Source organism: Erythrolamprus reginae, chromosome 2 (assembly GCF_031021105.1).
Source record: "Erythrolamprus reginae isolate rEryReg1 chromosome 2, rEryReg1.hap1, whole genome shotgun sequence".
Taxonomy (NCBI): domain Eukaryota; kingdom Metazoa; phylum Chordata; class Lepidosauria; order Squamata; family Dipsadidae; genus Erythrolamprus; species Erythrolamprus reginae.
Genome location: NC_091951.1, coordinates 223,356,660 through 223,374,849, shown reverse-complemented (window position 1 = coordinate 223,374,849; position 18,190 = coordinate 223,356,660). Strand labels below are relative to the sequence as shown.

The following is an 18,190-nucleotide window of genomic DNA, read 5'->3' as shown; positions in this document are numbered from 1 at the left end:
ACTCAGCTCGAAAGCGGCGAGAATGAACGGCGTGGACAAGCCGTTCCTTGCCGTTCGTTCTCGGCGCTTTCGAGCTGAGTCCGGGAGCGAATTCGCTCCCGGACTCAGCTCGAAAGCGGCGAGAATGAACGGCGTGGACAAGCCGTTCCTTGCCGCTTGCTATCGGCGCTTTTGAGCTGAGTCCGGGAGCGAATTCGCTCCCGGACTCAGCTCGAAAGCGCCGAGAGCCAGCGCCCCCCGGGCCCCCAACCCGGGTTTGGGGGGCTGCTAGGAAGCCCTCCATGCCGGCGGCAAACAGCCGCGCCGCCCCCAATCTTCGGCTCCTCGCCAGCGCTGTGGGAGTAAAAACACCATCTGCACATGCGCAGATGGTGTTTTTACTTCCGCAGCGCTACTTCGCGAAAACCCGCTCGTTGCGGGGGGTCCTGGAACGGAACCCTCGCAACGAGCGGGGGATCACTGTATTATTTTCGGGAAAACACAGTAATTCAAAATGAGTTTGAGAAACCAGAACCAAACCAGTTTCTTACTCATCCCAATTCACAGGTGAACAAATCCTGAACCTAAACAATCATGGGTTTTTTTGTTTATCATTAATATGTTATATAAAGAAAGTCATTATGATTTGTAAATGGTAGCCTTCCTTAGGCACTAGCCATTAGAGTTTATTCGGCAAACCCCAAGAAAGAGAAGTAAGATTTAGCATAGTGCCATTATTTAATGTTAAACTATTCAAATTGTGCACAATCCAAATCTAGAAATGGATGTAGAGAAAAGTTGATTATGCTGAAAATAAAAATAGTCTCTAAATTGTAACTCAAAATGCAATATTGTTATGCATTGTTCTTTAAAAAATTAACATGCCTTTGCTTATTTATCTTCAGCATATTTTTCTACATGTGTATAACTACAAAATTCACTCCAGTAGGACTGATTATATAAAACTCTTAATGTTTTGACTTCTCCACAAGCAAAATGGAAAACATTACTTAACAATAACATACTCACTAGATGTTCCACATGTTCCATACAGTCATTAAATTTTAGACATTTGGCTGCCCAAAATGAATCCTGGATTTTGTTGCTAATCTGTGTTTCTTTAAAATAAAACGAGTTGAGTGAGGTAATCCACATACCGTATATACTCAAGTATAAGCCGACCCGAGTATAAGCCGAGGCACCAGTTTTGCCACACAAAAACTGGGAAAACTTATTGACCCGAGTAGAAGCCGAGGTTAGAAAATGCAGTGGCTACTGGTAACTTATAAAAATGGAAACCAATAAAATTACATTAATTGAAACATCAGAAGATTACATGTTTTAGAATATTTATTTTAAAGAAAACCAGTAAACTAGCTCTGTAAATTTAAAACAGGATTCCTTCTCATCATCTCATCATTAATTGGATTTACATTATTGTTCTGTTTTTATATATGCTGTGAGCCACCCTGAGTCCTTGGAGAGGGGCAGCATACAGATCCAGTTAATTAATTAATTAATTAATTAATTAAATAAATAAATAAATAAATAAATAAATAAATCTGTATATCCAAACAGAGCTTCAGCATTAGCTGCTGTGAGGTTATCAGCATAGAAAACCAGATAGGTAGGTAGGTAGGTAGATGATAGATAGATAGATAGATAGATAGATAGATAGATAGATAGATAGATAGATAGATAGATAGATAGATGATAGACAGACAGACAGACAGACAGACTAGTGAGACAAGCAAAACTTGCAAAACACAGACAGCTCTTGTGGTTTTGTATCCTAAATATGCAGGTCCTATTAAGAATCAAACTCATTTTTAAAATATGTAAAATGCTTCCCCTCATACTTGTTAATTGAAACTTGCTCTCAAACCCACTTTATAAAAGGCAACTTTTAAAGATCCACAAACACACTTTAGGAATTCCTGTCTAGCTCTTGCCTTATTAGTTCCTATCCAAGAAAGGACAGCAACTACCACAAAATACCATTTTTTAAACAGTTTAAATCCTTTCAAAGGAGGGGGAGGAGAATCTGACAGCAGGGGGCCTTTTTAATCCAACTAAGGGCAATGCAGAGAGAGCAAGGAATAGCTAAGGTAAACCTGTTGACAAATACACACAGGGAGTAAAAAAAAAAAGCCTCCCGGTTTCAGCAAGGGAAAAAAGGAGGCACTTTGGCCACACACCCACTCCTTCAAAGAGGTAGCTGGCTTTTTTCATGGGGGGGAAGAGGGGGCACGCACACACACACACACACACACACGACCTCACCGGCTTCGCATTGCTTTTTTCCCCTCGGTTGGAGCACTTGGCTGGCTCCTTTGCTTGAGCCAGGGAGAGGAGGCACCAGCCCCACCCTTCCCACAGCTCCTACCGTGTGCGAGAGGGGGAAAAAGCTGGTGCCTCCTCGCTCTGGCTTAAGCAATGGCGCCCTCTTGTGGTGACTTTGTCAATGACCCGAGTATAAGCCGAGGTTGTGTTTTTCAGCCCATTTTTTGGACTGAAAAACTCGGCTTATACTCGAGTATATACGGTACATTGTTTTCTTAGAGGGGAAAACTAGCAAATCTAATGCAATAGAAAGGTGGAGAACTTTTAAAAATTATTTTCAAATTGTACTGATTGCCATATTGCTTAAGATTCTTTGGAAATTGTTTGAGACATGGAAAATAGTTGTTTGGGTAAACAGGGTTTACCCGTGTTGCTCCCTGCAACTGCAGTGGGCTGTAGTGTTCTTCGTCCGATCTTGTTCCTCTTAGGATTAATTTACATTTCCCTGCTTTTCCAGAGCTAAGCTTGGCCATGGGCTTCTTTCGGGGGAATATTCCAAACCTGCTCTTTCAACTGGAGAACAACAGTTGGATCAGAAGGTAGGGCTGACAGGTTAATTGTCCTTGGGAATGGAAAGTGGGGTCAATTGTGGCTAACACTTACCCAGGGAATGGGAAATTTCATTTTACAGGCTCATTTGAACTTTTCTGCCTTTGCAGGGTATACAAGATGGCATAGCCCCACGCATGTTCAAATCTCTTGTTGGCAAAGGTCATCCAGAATTTTCTACTAATCGGCAGCAAGATGCTCAAGAATTCTTCCTGCACTTCATTAACATGGTGGAGGTAGCAAATTTAAGGGGCAAGGGTTTCATTGCTTGTTATTGTCTTCAAAATGGGAATAGGACTTTACTTCTGCTGATGACTTGGAAGCATGAGGAAATATACACAAGACAAATATTCTAGCACATAATTGACATGAAAGCTGTTACTACCAATGTTGCTAATGAAATAAAATGTGGCTTGTTTAACTGCAGGAAAGCCTGCTTTAGCATCCCCTCTGGGGTTCAATGGTGAAATATCCCCCAAAAGCACAGCCATTCCACAGTGTATTTTATTCTGGAATGCATCCCTAAATTGTGTGACTTAAATGAGGGGGTCCTAGGACAAAGTGGCATATAGATCAGTAAGATTCCTTAGTGAAAAGCTTGATGCTCACAGACTAGCTACCTTTGAAAGCGGTTTGCATTTTACTGCTTCTTTTCCCTTGAAATAAGCACCAAGCTTGGATATTTTCCAAGGTTAGAATGGCTGTATCAGATGCTCCACTTTGTTCATGATCCTTCCAGTATTCCAATGTTTGTAATTGTTGGGGGTTTTTTTAATCTAAGTACTGGCAACTTGGAAAGCACCTTAGCCAATACAGGAGTTGCCTCCTACTTTTGATTGAAGCTAGTTGAGAGTAGATTAAGAGAAAATGCTGCAAAAAATTATAATTCATGAGCATGTTGCTATCTATGTATGTTTCCTGTGTACTGTATTTTGTTCAGGAAAATCACCAGGTAAATGCTCAAAATGTGCGATCATACAAAAAGTATAGTGTATTCTATGTAATGCTGTTAGACTTGGAAGTTACCAGCATTCACTCTTAATGTAAAACCGTTTATTTTTATTTTTTCAGCTCCATCATCGTGCCCCAAATGTGGCCTGTTAATCTGTATTAAATCTTAAACCAATACCCGAAAATATTATCTATTTTTGTTGTGTTCCTAGACAATGTTGAAGTTTGCCTTTTGTCATTTTTTTCTTTGTTGAGATACATTTTGTTGTTGTTTGTGCCAATAGACTATACAGAAATCATTCTTAATTTTGTTTCTATTTTTTAAAAATGACAGCCATTTTTTAATGTAAGCTAATGATAGATAGTAATAGGATTTAGCATGAAGTTGGGAGAAGGAAGTACATTGTATATCACTTGAACTCGTGGAGCAGGGCGCATATAACCAAAATAAATGAAAGATAGAAGGTATATTTTTTCTAATTTTGAGATAGCCTTGTTTATACAGTACAGTATATTGTAACCTCCTGTATCATACGTGTGTGGGTTGTTTTTGCTTCTCCTCCTGTTTTCACTCCTTGTTAAATATTTTTCTTCCCCAGAGGAACTGCCGTAGTTCTGAAAACCCAAATGAAGTCTTTCGCTTCTTGGTGGAAGAGAAACTCAAGTGCTTGGCCACAGAGAAAGTGAAATACACCCAGCGTGTGGATTACATTATGCAGCTGCCAGTACCTATGGAAGCAGCCCTGAACAAAGGTGGGAGCACCTTTATAAATCATTGATGAAAACTGTGCTTTATAAGCTATTTTGTAAAATTCTTTTGTTTAGTGAAGTGTTGAGACCTTGTAGAAATGAAGGTCTAAATGTATTGATCCTCTTTTCCATGCACTACAAAATGTGGTGGACAACCATAGCAGCCATTTCTTTTCTCTTTCTCTACACTAAAGCTAGAATTGCTTTTATTAGTAGGTTAATTTATAATGTGGTCTCTTTCTTTATGGCTTAACTTGTGGGAATCTAACCATTGTGATTGAATAAATAAAATGTCTCTAGCTGTTATAATGAATTCTATGTCTCTAGCTGTAATAATAAAAATAATAGTAGGTATAATAGGGAGTGCTGACATCCATAACCCCCCTTTCCTACCACCCATTGAAAGAGACACTGTCTTAAAAGTGGTCTTCCTAAGGCTCTCTGTATGCTAGAAATTGAAGGGGATATAATAAGGCTCTTAATGCTGGTCGTCCCCCTGGCCAGCATACACAGCTTTGATCAATCTCCAGATTTAATCCTAGGTAGTTCAGCCCTTTTCTCACGTCCCTTTGCTGTCAGCCTTTCCCACCGACCTCCAAGCCTGGTTTCATGCCAGGGGCCTCTGCCTAGTATAATCAGCTCGCCTCATGCTCCTCAAATGTCCAAGTGGCTTAGTATCTTTCCTTCAGTGCCATCTCCTGCCTCATACCGTCCTCGGCATTGACTGCTCTCACCAGCCAGCGCTCTTGGCTCTATCCGTCAACTCCAGCCATCTCCAGCCTCCCAACAGTCCCTCTGGCATCGGCTGTTCCCACCAGCCAGCATCCTCGGCTCTGTTTGGCAGCTCCACCTCATTCCAGCCTCCGCACTATGCTCCCTGCCCCCCGTCACCCTGGCATCAGTGGCTCTCACCCTCTGGTGCCACATGGGGTGTTCGGTTCCCCAGTGCTTGGTCGCCTCGGTCTCGTTCTCCTCCAACACTTGGGTTTAATCTCAAGTGCAGCTGCCATCTTCCACACTCCAGCTGATCCCGGATTCTGTATGCTGCCGTTTCTGAACCCCCCAAAAGTCACAAGAAGCAAGAAACAACTGTATTGGGGTCTCCAAAAGCGAAGAAGCTTCAGCTACTCAGGGGGTACCACAATTCTGACTTGAATTAAGCTTTTTGATGTTTTTTCGATGTTAAACCGTAGTTCAACGGAGCAGTGGCTCTCCTTCCATCCTGTCACTGCCCTCACTGGAACCGTAGTAGGTCAAAAGCTTACTGAAGTCCAAGTAAACCACATCAACAGCATTCCCTTGCTCCACTAATTTTGTCACTTTGTCAAAGAATGTTATAAGATTAGTCTGGCATGGTCTGTTTTCGACAAACCCATGTTGGCTTTTGGTTATTACTTTGTTTGCTTCTAGTTGTTTGTTGACTTGTTGCTTGATTATTTTTTCCAAAATCTTCCCTGGTATTGAGGTCAGGCTGATAGGTCTGTAGTTTCCTGGGCCTATTATTTTTCCTTTTCTTGAAGACGAGAACTACATCAGCTCTTTTCCAGTCTGGTGCTCCAGGATCTTTGAAAGATATAGTTCAGTGGTTCTGAGATCCCGTGTGCCAGTTCCTTCAGAACCTTGGGGTGTAATCCATCTGGTCCCGGTGATTTTATTTCATCTAGGGTAGACAAGTATTCCATTACCATTTTCTTCCCTATTTTAACTTGTGTTTCTAATATGTTTTTTGTGATGCTGTTTTTGATAGGTTGGGCTGTTTTTTTTCCCTTTGTGTAAAGACAGATGCAAAAAACATGTCAAGTGGCTCTGCTGTTTCTTCCTTTTGCTTCTACATTTCATCCCTGAGCCATCCACCTCTTGGTTCCTCGTTTTTGCATAGTTAAATTTTAACTGCTTTTCAATTTATCTTTTTATGGTCTATAACAGTGTTTCCCAACCTTGGCAATTTGAAGATATCTGTACTTCAGCTGTTGAAGTTGAAGTCCAAATATCTTCGAGTTGCCATGGTTGGGAAACACTGGTCTATAAGGTGATAAAGAGTCACTTTACCGGAAAGATAGGCAGTGTATAAATTTAATACAAGATAATAATAATAATAATAATAATAATAATAATAATAATAATAATAATAATAATAATAATAATAAACATTCTTGAAAGATTTGATCTATCTTGGGATGGGTTTTTTTTCTTTTCCGTAAAATGTTCAAGATTTTAACAAGCTTCTTTTGTAACGCCAATAAAAAGTAATTATCCAGTCATTTTCTTGGTTTATCTTTCCACTTTAATTTTCAAAGCTTTGGGCCTATTCCAAATCATTCCATCCTCCTCCTCCTCCAGTCAGCCAGAGGTTGGAATGTGGTTGACTCATCAGTTAGGAATTCTGTTTTGACTGAAGAGTCCATCCCCCCCTTCAGCTCCAAACTGGGTCAAGCTGAATGTATGTCAGAATGCCCAAGGATACAAACAATCCCATACCCCAATCAAATTCAGGCTTGACAGGTCACCATGCTTCCCCCTCAAAGACTCCCACCATGTAGTTCATTTCAAGAATATATTTGAACTTCCTGCAGCATTGTTAACATGCCCTTGCTCATGCAAATCTCATCAATTCCAGAGGAAGGGCAAGTAACGCATAAGGTAGCACTTGTCAGCAATGGATTTTCGGGAGAGTAGCTTGCCGTCCTTCTCATGATGTACAACCCAGCACGCAGTTACATGATAATTTACATCAACATTCTTTCTGCAAGTGAGTTCTGAAGGAGTAGACCAGTGATGGCGAACCTATGGCACGGGTGCCACAGATGGCATGTGGAGCCATATCTGCTGGCACGTGAGCCATTGCCCTAGCTCAAATACAATGTGCACATGTGTGCCGGCCAGCTGATTTTTTACCTGCACAGAGGCTCTGGGAGGGCGCTTTTAGCTTCCAGAGAGCCTCCAGGAGGATTGGAGATGGCTTTTATACTCTACCCCAGCTCCAAGGAAGCCTTTGGAGCCTGGGGAGGATGAAACACGAGCATACAGGGCCCACCAGAAGTTGGGAAACAGTCTGTTCCAGCATCCAGGGGCGGGGGAAGCTGTTTTCGCCCTCCCCAGGCATTGAATTATGGGTGTGGGCACTTGTGCATGCATGATACTGTGCGCCCACGGTCTTTCGGCACCCGAGGAGGAAAAGGTTTGCCATCACTGAAGTTTTCCTTTGCAGATGAGTTGCTGGAATATGAGGAAAAGAAGCGACAGGCAGAAGAAGAAAAGCAGCCACTGCCTGAATTGGTTCGTGCCAAGGTACCTTTCACCTCCTGTCTTGAGGCCTACGGAGCCCCAGAACAAGTGGACGACTTCTGGAGTACAGCCTTGCAGGCCAAGTCTGTGGCACTCAAGTGAGTGGAAAGAGGCGGGAGGTGGGCTCACTAGGGGGCACAAATGGGTATGCAAGAAAAGAAAATCTGTTTTAAAATCAGATTGGATAGAATTGATCCAATCCCTTTTGATTTATTGGTTTCATTATTTGTTTTATTCAGTTTACATGGCTATCCTCCTTGCTGATAAACATAGCATACAAACTAAAAGCTAATGTATAAAGCATATAGCAACTACAGAGGCAAAAACTCATGAGGTAAACAAAAACTACCTCATGGGCTGCCACTTTACATTGGACTCCTTCATTCTGGTACTTCCAATTGGAACAGAACAAGCAGAGAATGTTTTCACTTACTCCAGCCCTTTAATTTTCACTGTAATGCTACAAAAGTAATAAAGGTGGATAACAACTGATAAACATAGCATACAAAATAAAAGCTAATATATAAAGCATATAGCAACTACAGAGGTAAAAACCCATGAGGTAAACTAAAACTACCTCACGGGCTGCCACTTTACATTGGACTCCTATGTTATTCTGATACTTCCAATTGGAACAGAACAAGCAGAGAATGTCCATGGTAAACATGCAGTCACCCAAACTATAAAAAAATTGGTCAAAGGAATATAAAATTATAGCAAACTGTGGAAGCAAGAGGCAGCGTATGTTTTGCATATTATCCTTAAATTGAACTTGACAAACTGTTAACAAAATCAGTTCAGCATAGCTTCAGAAACAGCTTAAGATCTTGACTACTGGCTTGAAGCAGTCACACTCCAGAAATACATGTATACACTTAGCAAGCTAGTTATACAGCTCAACAAGAAGCAAAGTAATGTTTATATAGTTGGCACCCTTTAAACTCTACAGCAGGGGTCCCCAAACTTTTTACATAGGGGGCCAGTTCACTGTCCCTCAGACTGTTGGAGGGCCGGACTATAAAAAAAACCCCTATGAACAAATCCCTATGCACACAGCACATACCTTATTTTAAAGTAAAAAAACAAAATGGGAATGTACTATTTAGAGGGAGGGAAGAAGTCTGAAATTCATATATGTTTATGTTTTGTTTTTAATTTTCTTTTGTTAACATCTGATTGTAGGTTTCCTTGGCTTATAGAAAAATGTATAAAGAAAGAAGGAAGCACTTTGCCATAATGGTTAATAAGTTAGAATTATAATTGGTGTACTTTTTGAAGGAACATTAAGGAGGGAATTTAATTAAAAGAAAATAAATGTAACTGGATGATAAAAGTAGAAAAAAAAACTTTTACAACTTTTTTGATGATTGATATTAGTTGCTAACAAAATACCACATTTTATTTATAGAAAATTAGATGGAACACTGTGTTGTGTCACTTACCTGTGGGCCGGATAAATGGCCTCAGCGGGCCACATGCGGCCCGTGGGCCGTAGTTTGGAGACCACTGCTCTACAGGATAGCAATCATTTGTAATATGCATTCACAGTGCAGAATTTGATATCTGCAAGGCTGCCTGAAAAATAAATGGAAAAAATGTTTGCAAATCTATTTAAAACGGTAACAAAGTTTGGTTATCAGGGAGGCATCGGTTATGTTCAAAAGGGTTCTGCTTAATCTGAATACAGTATAAGTTTATATTCCATTTTGACTGTTTTTCTCGCCAAGCTGTATCTGGTGGGATCAAGGATGAAACCCACGTCCACTTTTTATTGACTGATGCACTTTTCAGGACTTCTAGAATAAGAGAATATTTTAAAATCTAAATGAGTGAACCCAAAATAATATTTTTTAAATGTGTGTTTTGTTTAGATCCAAACTTTGGACAAAAGTTTTGAACGTGGGGGTTTTGTTCCTTGCTTCAGAATGTGTGAAGCAGCCATGTGGAACCTAGAGTATTCTAAGTGCAGAATGCTATGTGCAACCACTTGTAAGATTGGTTGGCCTTTTCCAACCATTTGAAAATACTGTATACTCTGCAAAAGCAAAATGTCTTAGGTGGTATTCAAAATTGATGGAAAGATCAGAAACAATATGAGAAAATACTATTTTACTGAAAGAGTAGTAGATGCTTGGAACAAACTTCCAGCAGACATGGTTGGTAAATCCACAGTAACTGAATTTACTGAATTTAAACATGCCTGGGATAAACATATATCCATCCTAAGATAAAATACAGGAAATAGTGTAAGGGCACACTAGATGGACCATGCCGTCAGACTTCTATGTTTCTACCATAAACATAAAACTCTTACATTGCAGATCTCAAGAAAGTACTTTAGAGCTACTTACCGTCCGTATCTGTGCGACACACAAGATGTGTGAAAGAAAAATAGAGATTTTTCCCAGGGGTAAAATAGGATTCCACAATTTTCCGGGATTTCTCACTGACTTGCAGGAAAAGTTTAATATCTTTCCAGTTCATACTACTCTCCTCAGCCAGCTATAAAAGAATAACAAATCAGTGCAATATTTAATTTCTATTAAATCTTATGAAGTTCCAGGGATATTCATGAAAAAGAAAATTGTTACTAGATGGACCAAGGAGTCTTTTTCTGCTGTCAATCTTCTATGTTTCTATGAACTCTTTAAGGTGGATATTCTAAAGGGCATTTTCAAATGAGATCCAACTTCATTGTGTCAGTAATTTTTCTGGTCTAGAGGTAGCCCTTGACTTATAACCACTTACAACTGTTCAAAGTTACAACAGCATTGAAACATTTTTAATGATTTATGACCATTTTTCACACTTAGGATTGTTGCAGCGCTTCTGTGGTCACATGATCAGAATTTGGACACTTGGCAACTGGCATGTATTTATGACGGTTGCAGTGTCCCAGGCAGAGGTGGGTTCCTCCCAGTTCAGTCCGGCTCTAGAGAACCAGTAGCAAACTGCTGGTGACATCACAGTAACGTCACAGATCCGGTTCTTGGGTGCCGGTCCGTGGATGCCGCCATTGGTTTATTTTTCTTTCTGTGCATGCACAGAGGCCGAGTTTCGAGCATTGCACATGCACCGCCATCCTGGTTTCGCCTTGCTGCCTTTTTTTGGGGGGGGGGGTGGATTTTTTGAGCATTTTTGGCAGTGCGCATGTGCATGTACAGCCATGCGATGCAGGAGGAAGGTAACCAGGGACGAGTTAAGTTACAACTCACCTCTGGTCCCAGGACTATGAAATTTACCTTCTGCAACCTTCTGACAAACAAAGTCAATGGGGATGCCAGATTCACTTCAAAACTGTTATTCGCTGCCGTGATTCACTTAACAACTGTGGCAAGAAAGGTCATAAATGGGACACAGCTGATTTAACTGTCTTACTTAGCAACAAAAATTTGGGGCTCAGTTGTGATCGTAAGTCAGGAACTACCTGTATTCATTAAGTATTTTATAACCACTTTTACCAGTATATGGTTACAAGCTTAGTATTATGTTTTAAAATTTGGAGCGATTAATGTAACTTTACACCTTGGATCCTGCTTGGCCAAACTCCTGTCGTCGTATATTGCTTTTGGCTTAGTTGTATGCCACCCAAAGCCATTTTTGGTGAGATGGACAGCTATATAAATTAGATAAAGCTTGACCTGTGGTATTGACCTGGGGTTAAGCAAAAATGAAACACTCAACAATATCCTAGTTCTCATTCAAGAACTTGGTAGATAGGGTCTGGTCATTTATGCCTTTGGTCACAAAGATGAGAAATTCTCATTTCTAGTTTAATCAGTGCATCTTTTATTTTGGGGGGATATCTGAGTCATCCATGTTCATTTACATTTTGCTCTTGCTGTTTGCTACACGTGCAACTTAACTGTTTGGTACAGAAATGTATATACGGTATTCCATGAATTATAGGAAACAGAGTGGAATGTTTAGAAGCAGTCACGAGCGATGTCTTGGAACATTTCTTGAGGAAGAACCATTTTCTCTTGGGCTTTTTCCTGAACTGCTGAGGAAAAGTGCGTCACTGCTATATTGTTTTCTCATTTCAGAACAACCAGGTTTGCCTCCTTTCCAGATTATTTAGTGATCCAGATCAAGAAATTCACTTTTGGCCTAGATTGGGTACCCAAAAAACTAGGTAAGAGTATTCATGAGAAATCGTTTGTTTTGGACTCTGGTGTAATTGCTGCTAATTCAAGCTTAAGTGCTTGTGAGGGTTTTAAGTGCTAGTCAGTTATCTTCAAAATTACCTTTTCTGATTGGAGGAGTGGGTTCTGGATTCTTCTACTGGAAGTTTGCTCAAGGAGGCCACGCGCAGGCGAGTGCACTTTGCATACATGCACAGTTCTAAAACAAAAAAGCTGTACATGCATAGAAGCAAAAAATAAGATGGCGCTGCCTACTATACCCGTGAGACAACCTGCTCAGGGATGTGGCCGGCCTGGGTTGCTGCCAGTTCCAGTGACCCAGGCTGCCAAGCTACTGACGATTCTATAGAATCAATCTGAACCGGTAGAAACCCACCTCTGTCTGATTGGCAATATTATCTGCAGAAGCAAATAGGGACTGTTGAGGCTCTGAGATAAATATGAGACACTTACCTAAGGTAGTTGGAAGGTTGATTGTTTACAGCATTTGTTAGAATATGCCCTGACTTTGTTCTGCTCATGTCTATAGATCAGTGATGGTGAACTTTTTTTCCCTGGGGTGCCGAAAAAGCGTGCGTGCATGCTATTGCGCATGTGCGAGTGCCCACACCCATAATTCAATGCCTGGGGAGGGTGAAAATAGCTTCTACTGCCCCCCCCAGAGGCCCTCTGGAGGCTGGAAACAGCCTGTTCCCCAACTTCTGGTGGGTCCAGTTAGCTCATGTTTCTCCCCCCACAGGCTCCAAAGGCTTCCCTAGAACCAGGTGAGGGTAAAAACGCCCTCCCCCATCCTCCCGGAGAGTCTCTGGAAGGCAAAAACGCCTTCCCAAAGCCTCTCTGCTAGCCAAAAATCAGTTGACCGGCACACACATGCATCTTGGAGCTGAGCTAGGGCAACAGCTCACGTGCCAGCAGATATGGCTCCGCGTGGCACCTATGCCATAGGTTCGCCATCACTGCTATAGATCATGATCTTTAACACAGTTCTTGCTACCAGTTCCTCTTGGATTGAATGGATGTGATTCCAGTGTTTCTTTTTGCATTGCTTGTATTATCAGACGTTTCCATTGAAATGCCGGAAGAACTGGACATCTGTGCACTTCATGGGACAGGACTGCAGCCTGAGGAGGAAGAGATGCCTGACATAGCCCCCCCACTGGTGACACCAGATGAGCCCAAAGGTAGCCTGGGTTTCTATGGCAACGAGGACGACGACTCCTTCTGCTCCCCTCACTTCTCCTCTCCAACATGTTAGTGATTCTACTCTGTTCTCCTCTCTTCTCTCCCTTGAGCATCACTCACTCACCCATCTTTTTCTTTTCTCTCCCCGTCCCCCTTCTGTGCTCTGTTATCTGCCCTGGTGCCTTTCCTCCTCCTGGCTTAGCCTGTCATCCTCTCATCTATCTATGGAATAACCTTCGTGTTCTGTGCCTGTGAATATTTTCACCACAACAGCTGTGGAATCGAGAAGATTTTAGTGATGAGAGGATAAAAATGAAAACTCAATAAGTGCACCCCTTGAGTATCTGCTGATGATGCCTTTCTCTATTTATGTTGTTTAAAAATGTAATTAAGACAGAGGCTCCCAAATCCTGTCTCTGAAATGTTCATACCATGAGCCATATTTCTATTGCATTTACTCTGATTGGTGCTATTATATGAGGCTAATAGAATTCAGAAGGTTCCAGAACATCTCATTAAGCTGAAATCTTGTGACCTGAGGGGTACAAATGAGCCCCACTAATGTCTTATTTATTCATATGTTTGTTTGTTTCCTTTCCATTTGTCTACTCAATTCAAGTCATATTGACATCTGTTATCATGGTACTACATTATAAATTATAAGGAAGATTGATGTGTACGGTAAGTTCTTCTAGAACTGAGGGCACGATTGCACTTTTCATAACTGATTTGCTTCATCCAGAGTCGTGGCCATCTCCATGATTAGAAAACCAAGGATACAGCATTGGTATTAAATTTGGAAAATGTGTAATAAGAACATGCAGAATCAGGATCACATAAGGGATTAAAGTGGTGTTGTTTGAGGATATTTTGAATGGGGTTTTTTTTCCTATTGCAGCTCCCATGTTGGATGAGTCTGTGATTACTCAATTAGTGGAGATGGGTTTTCCAATGGACGCCTGTCGCAAGGCTGTATATTATACAGGAAACAGTGGGGCTGAGGCAGCAATGAATTGGGTCATGTCCCACATGGATGATCCAGGTATGTTTACAAAATGGAAGCCCATGTTCAAAGCTCATGATCTAATTCCTAGCAAACTGGTAGAATCTTAGGGCACAATTTATAATCTATGAGACAAATACAATTCAGAACCCAAACATGTTAAAGATTGGGATTAAATAGACCCAGAATTTGAGCAGAGATAAGAGATGGAACAGTAGGAGTTTGAATAAAAAAAATATCAAGTTTATTTTGAAGAATAGCTAGAACTGATATATTTCATTGTTGGTCATGATTGCTAAAATGAGTAATTCCTTTTCCCTGAAAAGCTTGGTTTGCAATGAACATGTTTCTTCCACAAGCAATCGTGATGTTGCAGAGCACAGCAGTACTGGTAATTAATTCATTACAGAATGGGACATATTTTGAAAGCTGTAATCCTGTTTCTGTATTAAATTTAACTAAATTATATATTCCTCAAAATACACTGGAACTATATAGAAACACAGAAGATTGATGGCAGAAAAAGACCTCATGGTCCATCTAATCTGCCCTTATACTATTTCCTGTATTTTATCTTAGGATGGATATATGTTTATCCCAAGCGTGTTTAAATTCAGTTACTGTGGATTTACCAACCACATCTGCATCTACTACTCTTTCAGTAAAATAATATTTTCTCACATTACTTCTAATCTTTTCCCCAACTAATCTCAGATTGTGCCCCCTTGTTCTTGTGTTCACTTTCCTATTAAAAAACATTAGATACAATAAAAACTGCAAAAATCTTTAATGCAGAAGATCTGATTCTATGAGTCAGAATGGTTAATTAAATTGGGAATATTCTTCAATGTCTTAAAAGAAATAAATTTAATGTACAATTTTATTCGTAATTGTGCCATGAAATGTCCATATTTGAATTTGACATATCAATAGTCTACATTATTTATACATTATTTATAATATTTTTTCAATATATATTATTTGTTTGGTTTTTCCCTCTTGATTTGATTGTGCTAATCAAATACTTTTAGACCTTAATATGAATTAACTAGAAACTGGATATAAAATGTCTATAGCAGTCTTAAATGGTTAATTGTGTATTAGAATATGTTAGCTAGATATTTTAGATTTGATGATTATTCAAGGTGTATTTATTACCTATCTGTATTTTATTGATTATATTTTCTCTTATTTTCTATATATAATCTTTATTTGTATCAGTATAATTTCTTTTCATTCTTTGAAATTGTAATAGTAATAAATCACTAAGAAAAGAAGAAAAAGGATGGCAATGACTTGAGAAAGAAAAAAATGGAGAGGAGTACACACTTTTTAAAAATATTGTTCTTCCCCCCACCTCCCTCTCTCCTTTAGATTTTGCAAACCCGCTAGTTCTTCCAGGATCCAGTGGGCCTGGTTCCACTATCACCTGCCCAGATCCCCCATCTGAAGACAGTGTGGCAACTATTGTCTCTATGGGCTTTTCCCGGGATCAAGCTATGAAAGCACTAAAAGCTACGGTGCGTCAAAAGCGAATGATTAGGCTTTAGAAAAACGGCAATGGGGCTCCTGGCTTGATTTTTTCCCCTACCCTCTCATCTTTAGAGTAACAGCCTTGAGCGAGCGGTGGACTGGATCTTCAGCCATATTGATGATCTAGATGCAGAAGCTGCCATGGATATCTCAGAGGGGCGTTCAGCTGCAGAATCTATTTCTGAATCCATCCCTGTGGGACCGAAAGTTCGTGATGGACATGGAAGTAAGCTTGGAATGGGGAAATAAAAGTTTGGTAGTTGAATAGGTTTCATTTCATTTTCTAGGTCTTGTCTAATATTTCAGATGTCCGAGTGTTCCATTTAGGGTTCTTTTTAAGCTCACAATCTAAGATAACGCCTTCAGTGTTTGGGTTAAATGATACATTATAGGACAGTGATGGCTAACCTATGGCACAAGTGCCACAGATGGCACACTGCTGGCTCAGCTTTAACGTGCATGTGTATGCTGGCCAGCTGAGTTTTGGCTCACACAGGGGCTCTGGGAGGGTGTTTTGGCTTCCAGAGAGCCTCCAGGTGATTGGGGAGGGCATTTTTACCCTCCCCTGGCTCTAGAGAGGCCTTTGGAGTCTGGGGAGGGTGAAATACGAGCCTACTGGGCCCACTGGAAGTTGAAAAAAAGGCCATTTCAAACGGGCCTCCTGGGGGCGGGGGAAAGTGTTTTCACCCTCCAGGCATTGAATTATGAGTGTAAGCACTTGCACATGCTTTTTTGGCACTTGAGGGGAAAAAGGTTCGCCATTCACTGTTGCAGAATAAGCTAAAAAGACAAGGATTATTGCCTTCTTACTACCTGTTCTTGGAAAGAAGGCATTAATGACGTCTTTCTCTGATATCTTTATGTAGGCATGTGTTTTTATGCAACCATTTCTTGAGGAACGAATATTTTTCTGTCGTTCTCCTGTATGTTTTTATATTATTTATGTATTCATAACTCTGCCTTTTATTCCTTCAGAGTACCAGCTTTTTGCTTTCATCAGTCACATGGGCACATCCACCATGTGTGGTCATTATGTCTGTCATATCAAGAAGGATAATAGGTAAGCAAAGAACGGGGATGAGGGGATCCAGGAAGGTGTGTTGTTTAGCAGTGTTACCATTCCATCTTTGGCAGCAGAATAGATAATTGAAGACAGAACTACCTCCATCTGTCACTAAGAGAAACAAATGGGCTTCTGAGATGTCCCCTAAGGACTGTTTCTGTGGCTTGCTTTTAAAGCAGAATTTTGCAACAAAAGGTCATAAATTGGGTGAAGGGCAAGATACAACTTTGTTTTAGTATTTTTGTTTCTTTGTTTCAAATAGATGAAAAGTTTTTAACATGCATTTTTTATATAATTTTTTCCACATTTGTTTGAAAGAGACTGGATTCTAGGCTCATCTCTGTAGGATTTTAGCAAATTTTACTTATGAAAAGGGATAATTTTGCAACCTTAAGTGATTAAACAGAAGGCTTCTTTCTAAATTACAGTTGAGATTAAAAAATTGTATATACACTATCCTCACCCTCTAGCAGAATTACAATATAGCGCTCTTGCCTTGTTTTCTCTTCCTCTCCCCATTCTCCTAGGTGGGTGATCTATAATGACCAGAAAGTTTGTGCCTCAGAGAAGCCCCCCAAAGATCTTGGGTACATCTACTTTTACCAGAGGATCCCCAGCTAGGATCTTCTACTTCAGGGTTTGCAGCAAGAATCGACTGACGTTGGGAGGATGGGAAATTCTAGATGAACATGAAGAAGAGGGACAACTCTCCATCCTTAGGTGTTCGTATACCACTGCTGCAGCCCCAGAGATGGGATTCCTTCACATGAAAGCTGGAGTCTGCTGCCCCTGTGGACACTGATGGAGGTTTGGGGGTGCTTGGGTGGATTTGAACCTCTGTGTAAAAACAAGAAGAAAAATACCATCTTACTGAACCAGTCATCCAAGGCTCATCCATACACATGGTTTCTTCTTGGTGTAGCTATAACACTCTAGGACAGTTTAGAGAATGGTGGGCATGAGAGGAAACAGTTTACATGTGGCTTTACATACTAGATGGGATGGGTTTCCTCACCTGCCTGAAAACCATTCAGGAATAATCGGGACATAAAGTAGTTCCTGTTACTCATGTGCCTCTGAAATGCCAAAACACACAGGATCAAATAAAAACCTTTTACCCTCCTTCAAAAAGTGGACTGATCATATTGTTCCCAGTCTCTTCTGTCCTCTATTATAAACAATCTAACCATACCATTCCCCGACCATTGTTTTGCTGGGAAGAATGTGTGCAAGGACCTGCCTCAGCTATCTTCCCAGGAAAAATGCCACAGGAAGTGGCATTTTAAAAGGAACTTTACTACTGAACGAAAGTGATGGCCAAGAAGTCAGGCAGAGTGCGAAGGTTCCTGTGCGAAGCATTAAGCTAATTTCCCTGTTCAGCCCTCACCCAGTTCTCCACACCTACCA

The 18,190-nt window shown here is 40.6% G+C and overlaps 1 protein-coding gene across 2 annotated transcripts in view; it reads left to right on the top strand.

The window, feature by feature from the left end:
• USP5 (ubiquitin specific peptidase 5) overlaps nt 1-17,914 on the top strand; it is a 31,286-nt gene extending 13,372 nt beyond the window's left edge. The window contains exons 10-20 of one of the 2 annotated variants that reach the window (XM_070742053.1): nt 2,780-2,861; nt 2,982-3,107; nt 4,422-4,575; nt 7,781-7,955; nt 11,904-11,992; nt 13,061-13,183; nt 14,083-14,226; nt 15,562-15,707; nt 15,793-15,946; nt 16,696-16,780; nt 17,311-17,914. In XM_070742053.1, coding sequence (XP_070598154.1) covers nt 2,780-2,861; nt 2,982-3,107; nt 4,422-4,575; nt 7,781-7,955; nt 11,904-11,992; nt 13,061-13,183; nt 14,083-14,226; nt 15,562-15,707; nt 15,793-15,946; nt 16,696-16,780; nt 17,311-17,404 — 1,372 coding nt within the window. In that variant the 3' untranslated portion in view covers nt 17,405-17,914. Of the gene's footprint in view, nt 1-2,779; nt 2,862-2,981; nt 3,108-4,421; nt 4,576-7,780; nt 7,956-11,903; nt 11,993-13,060; nt 13,253-14,082; nt 14,227-15,561; nt 15,708-15,792; nt 15,947-16,695; nt 16,781-17,310 lie in introns of both variants that reach the window. The other variant, XM_070742052.1, reaches the window with a different exon arrangement.
• The last annotated feature ends 276 nt before the right edge of the window (nt 17,915-18,190 follow it).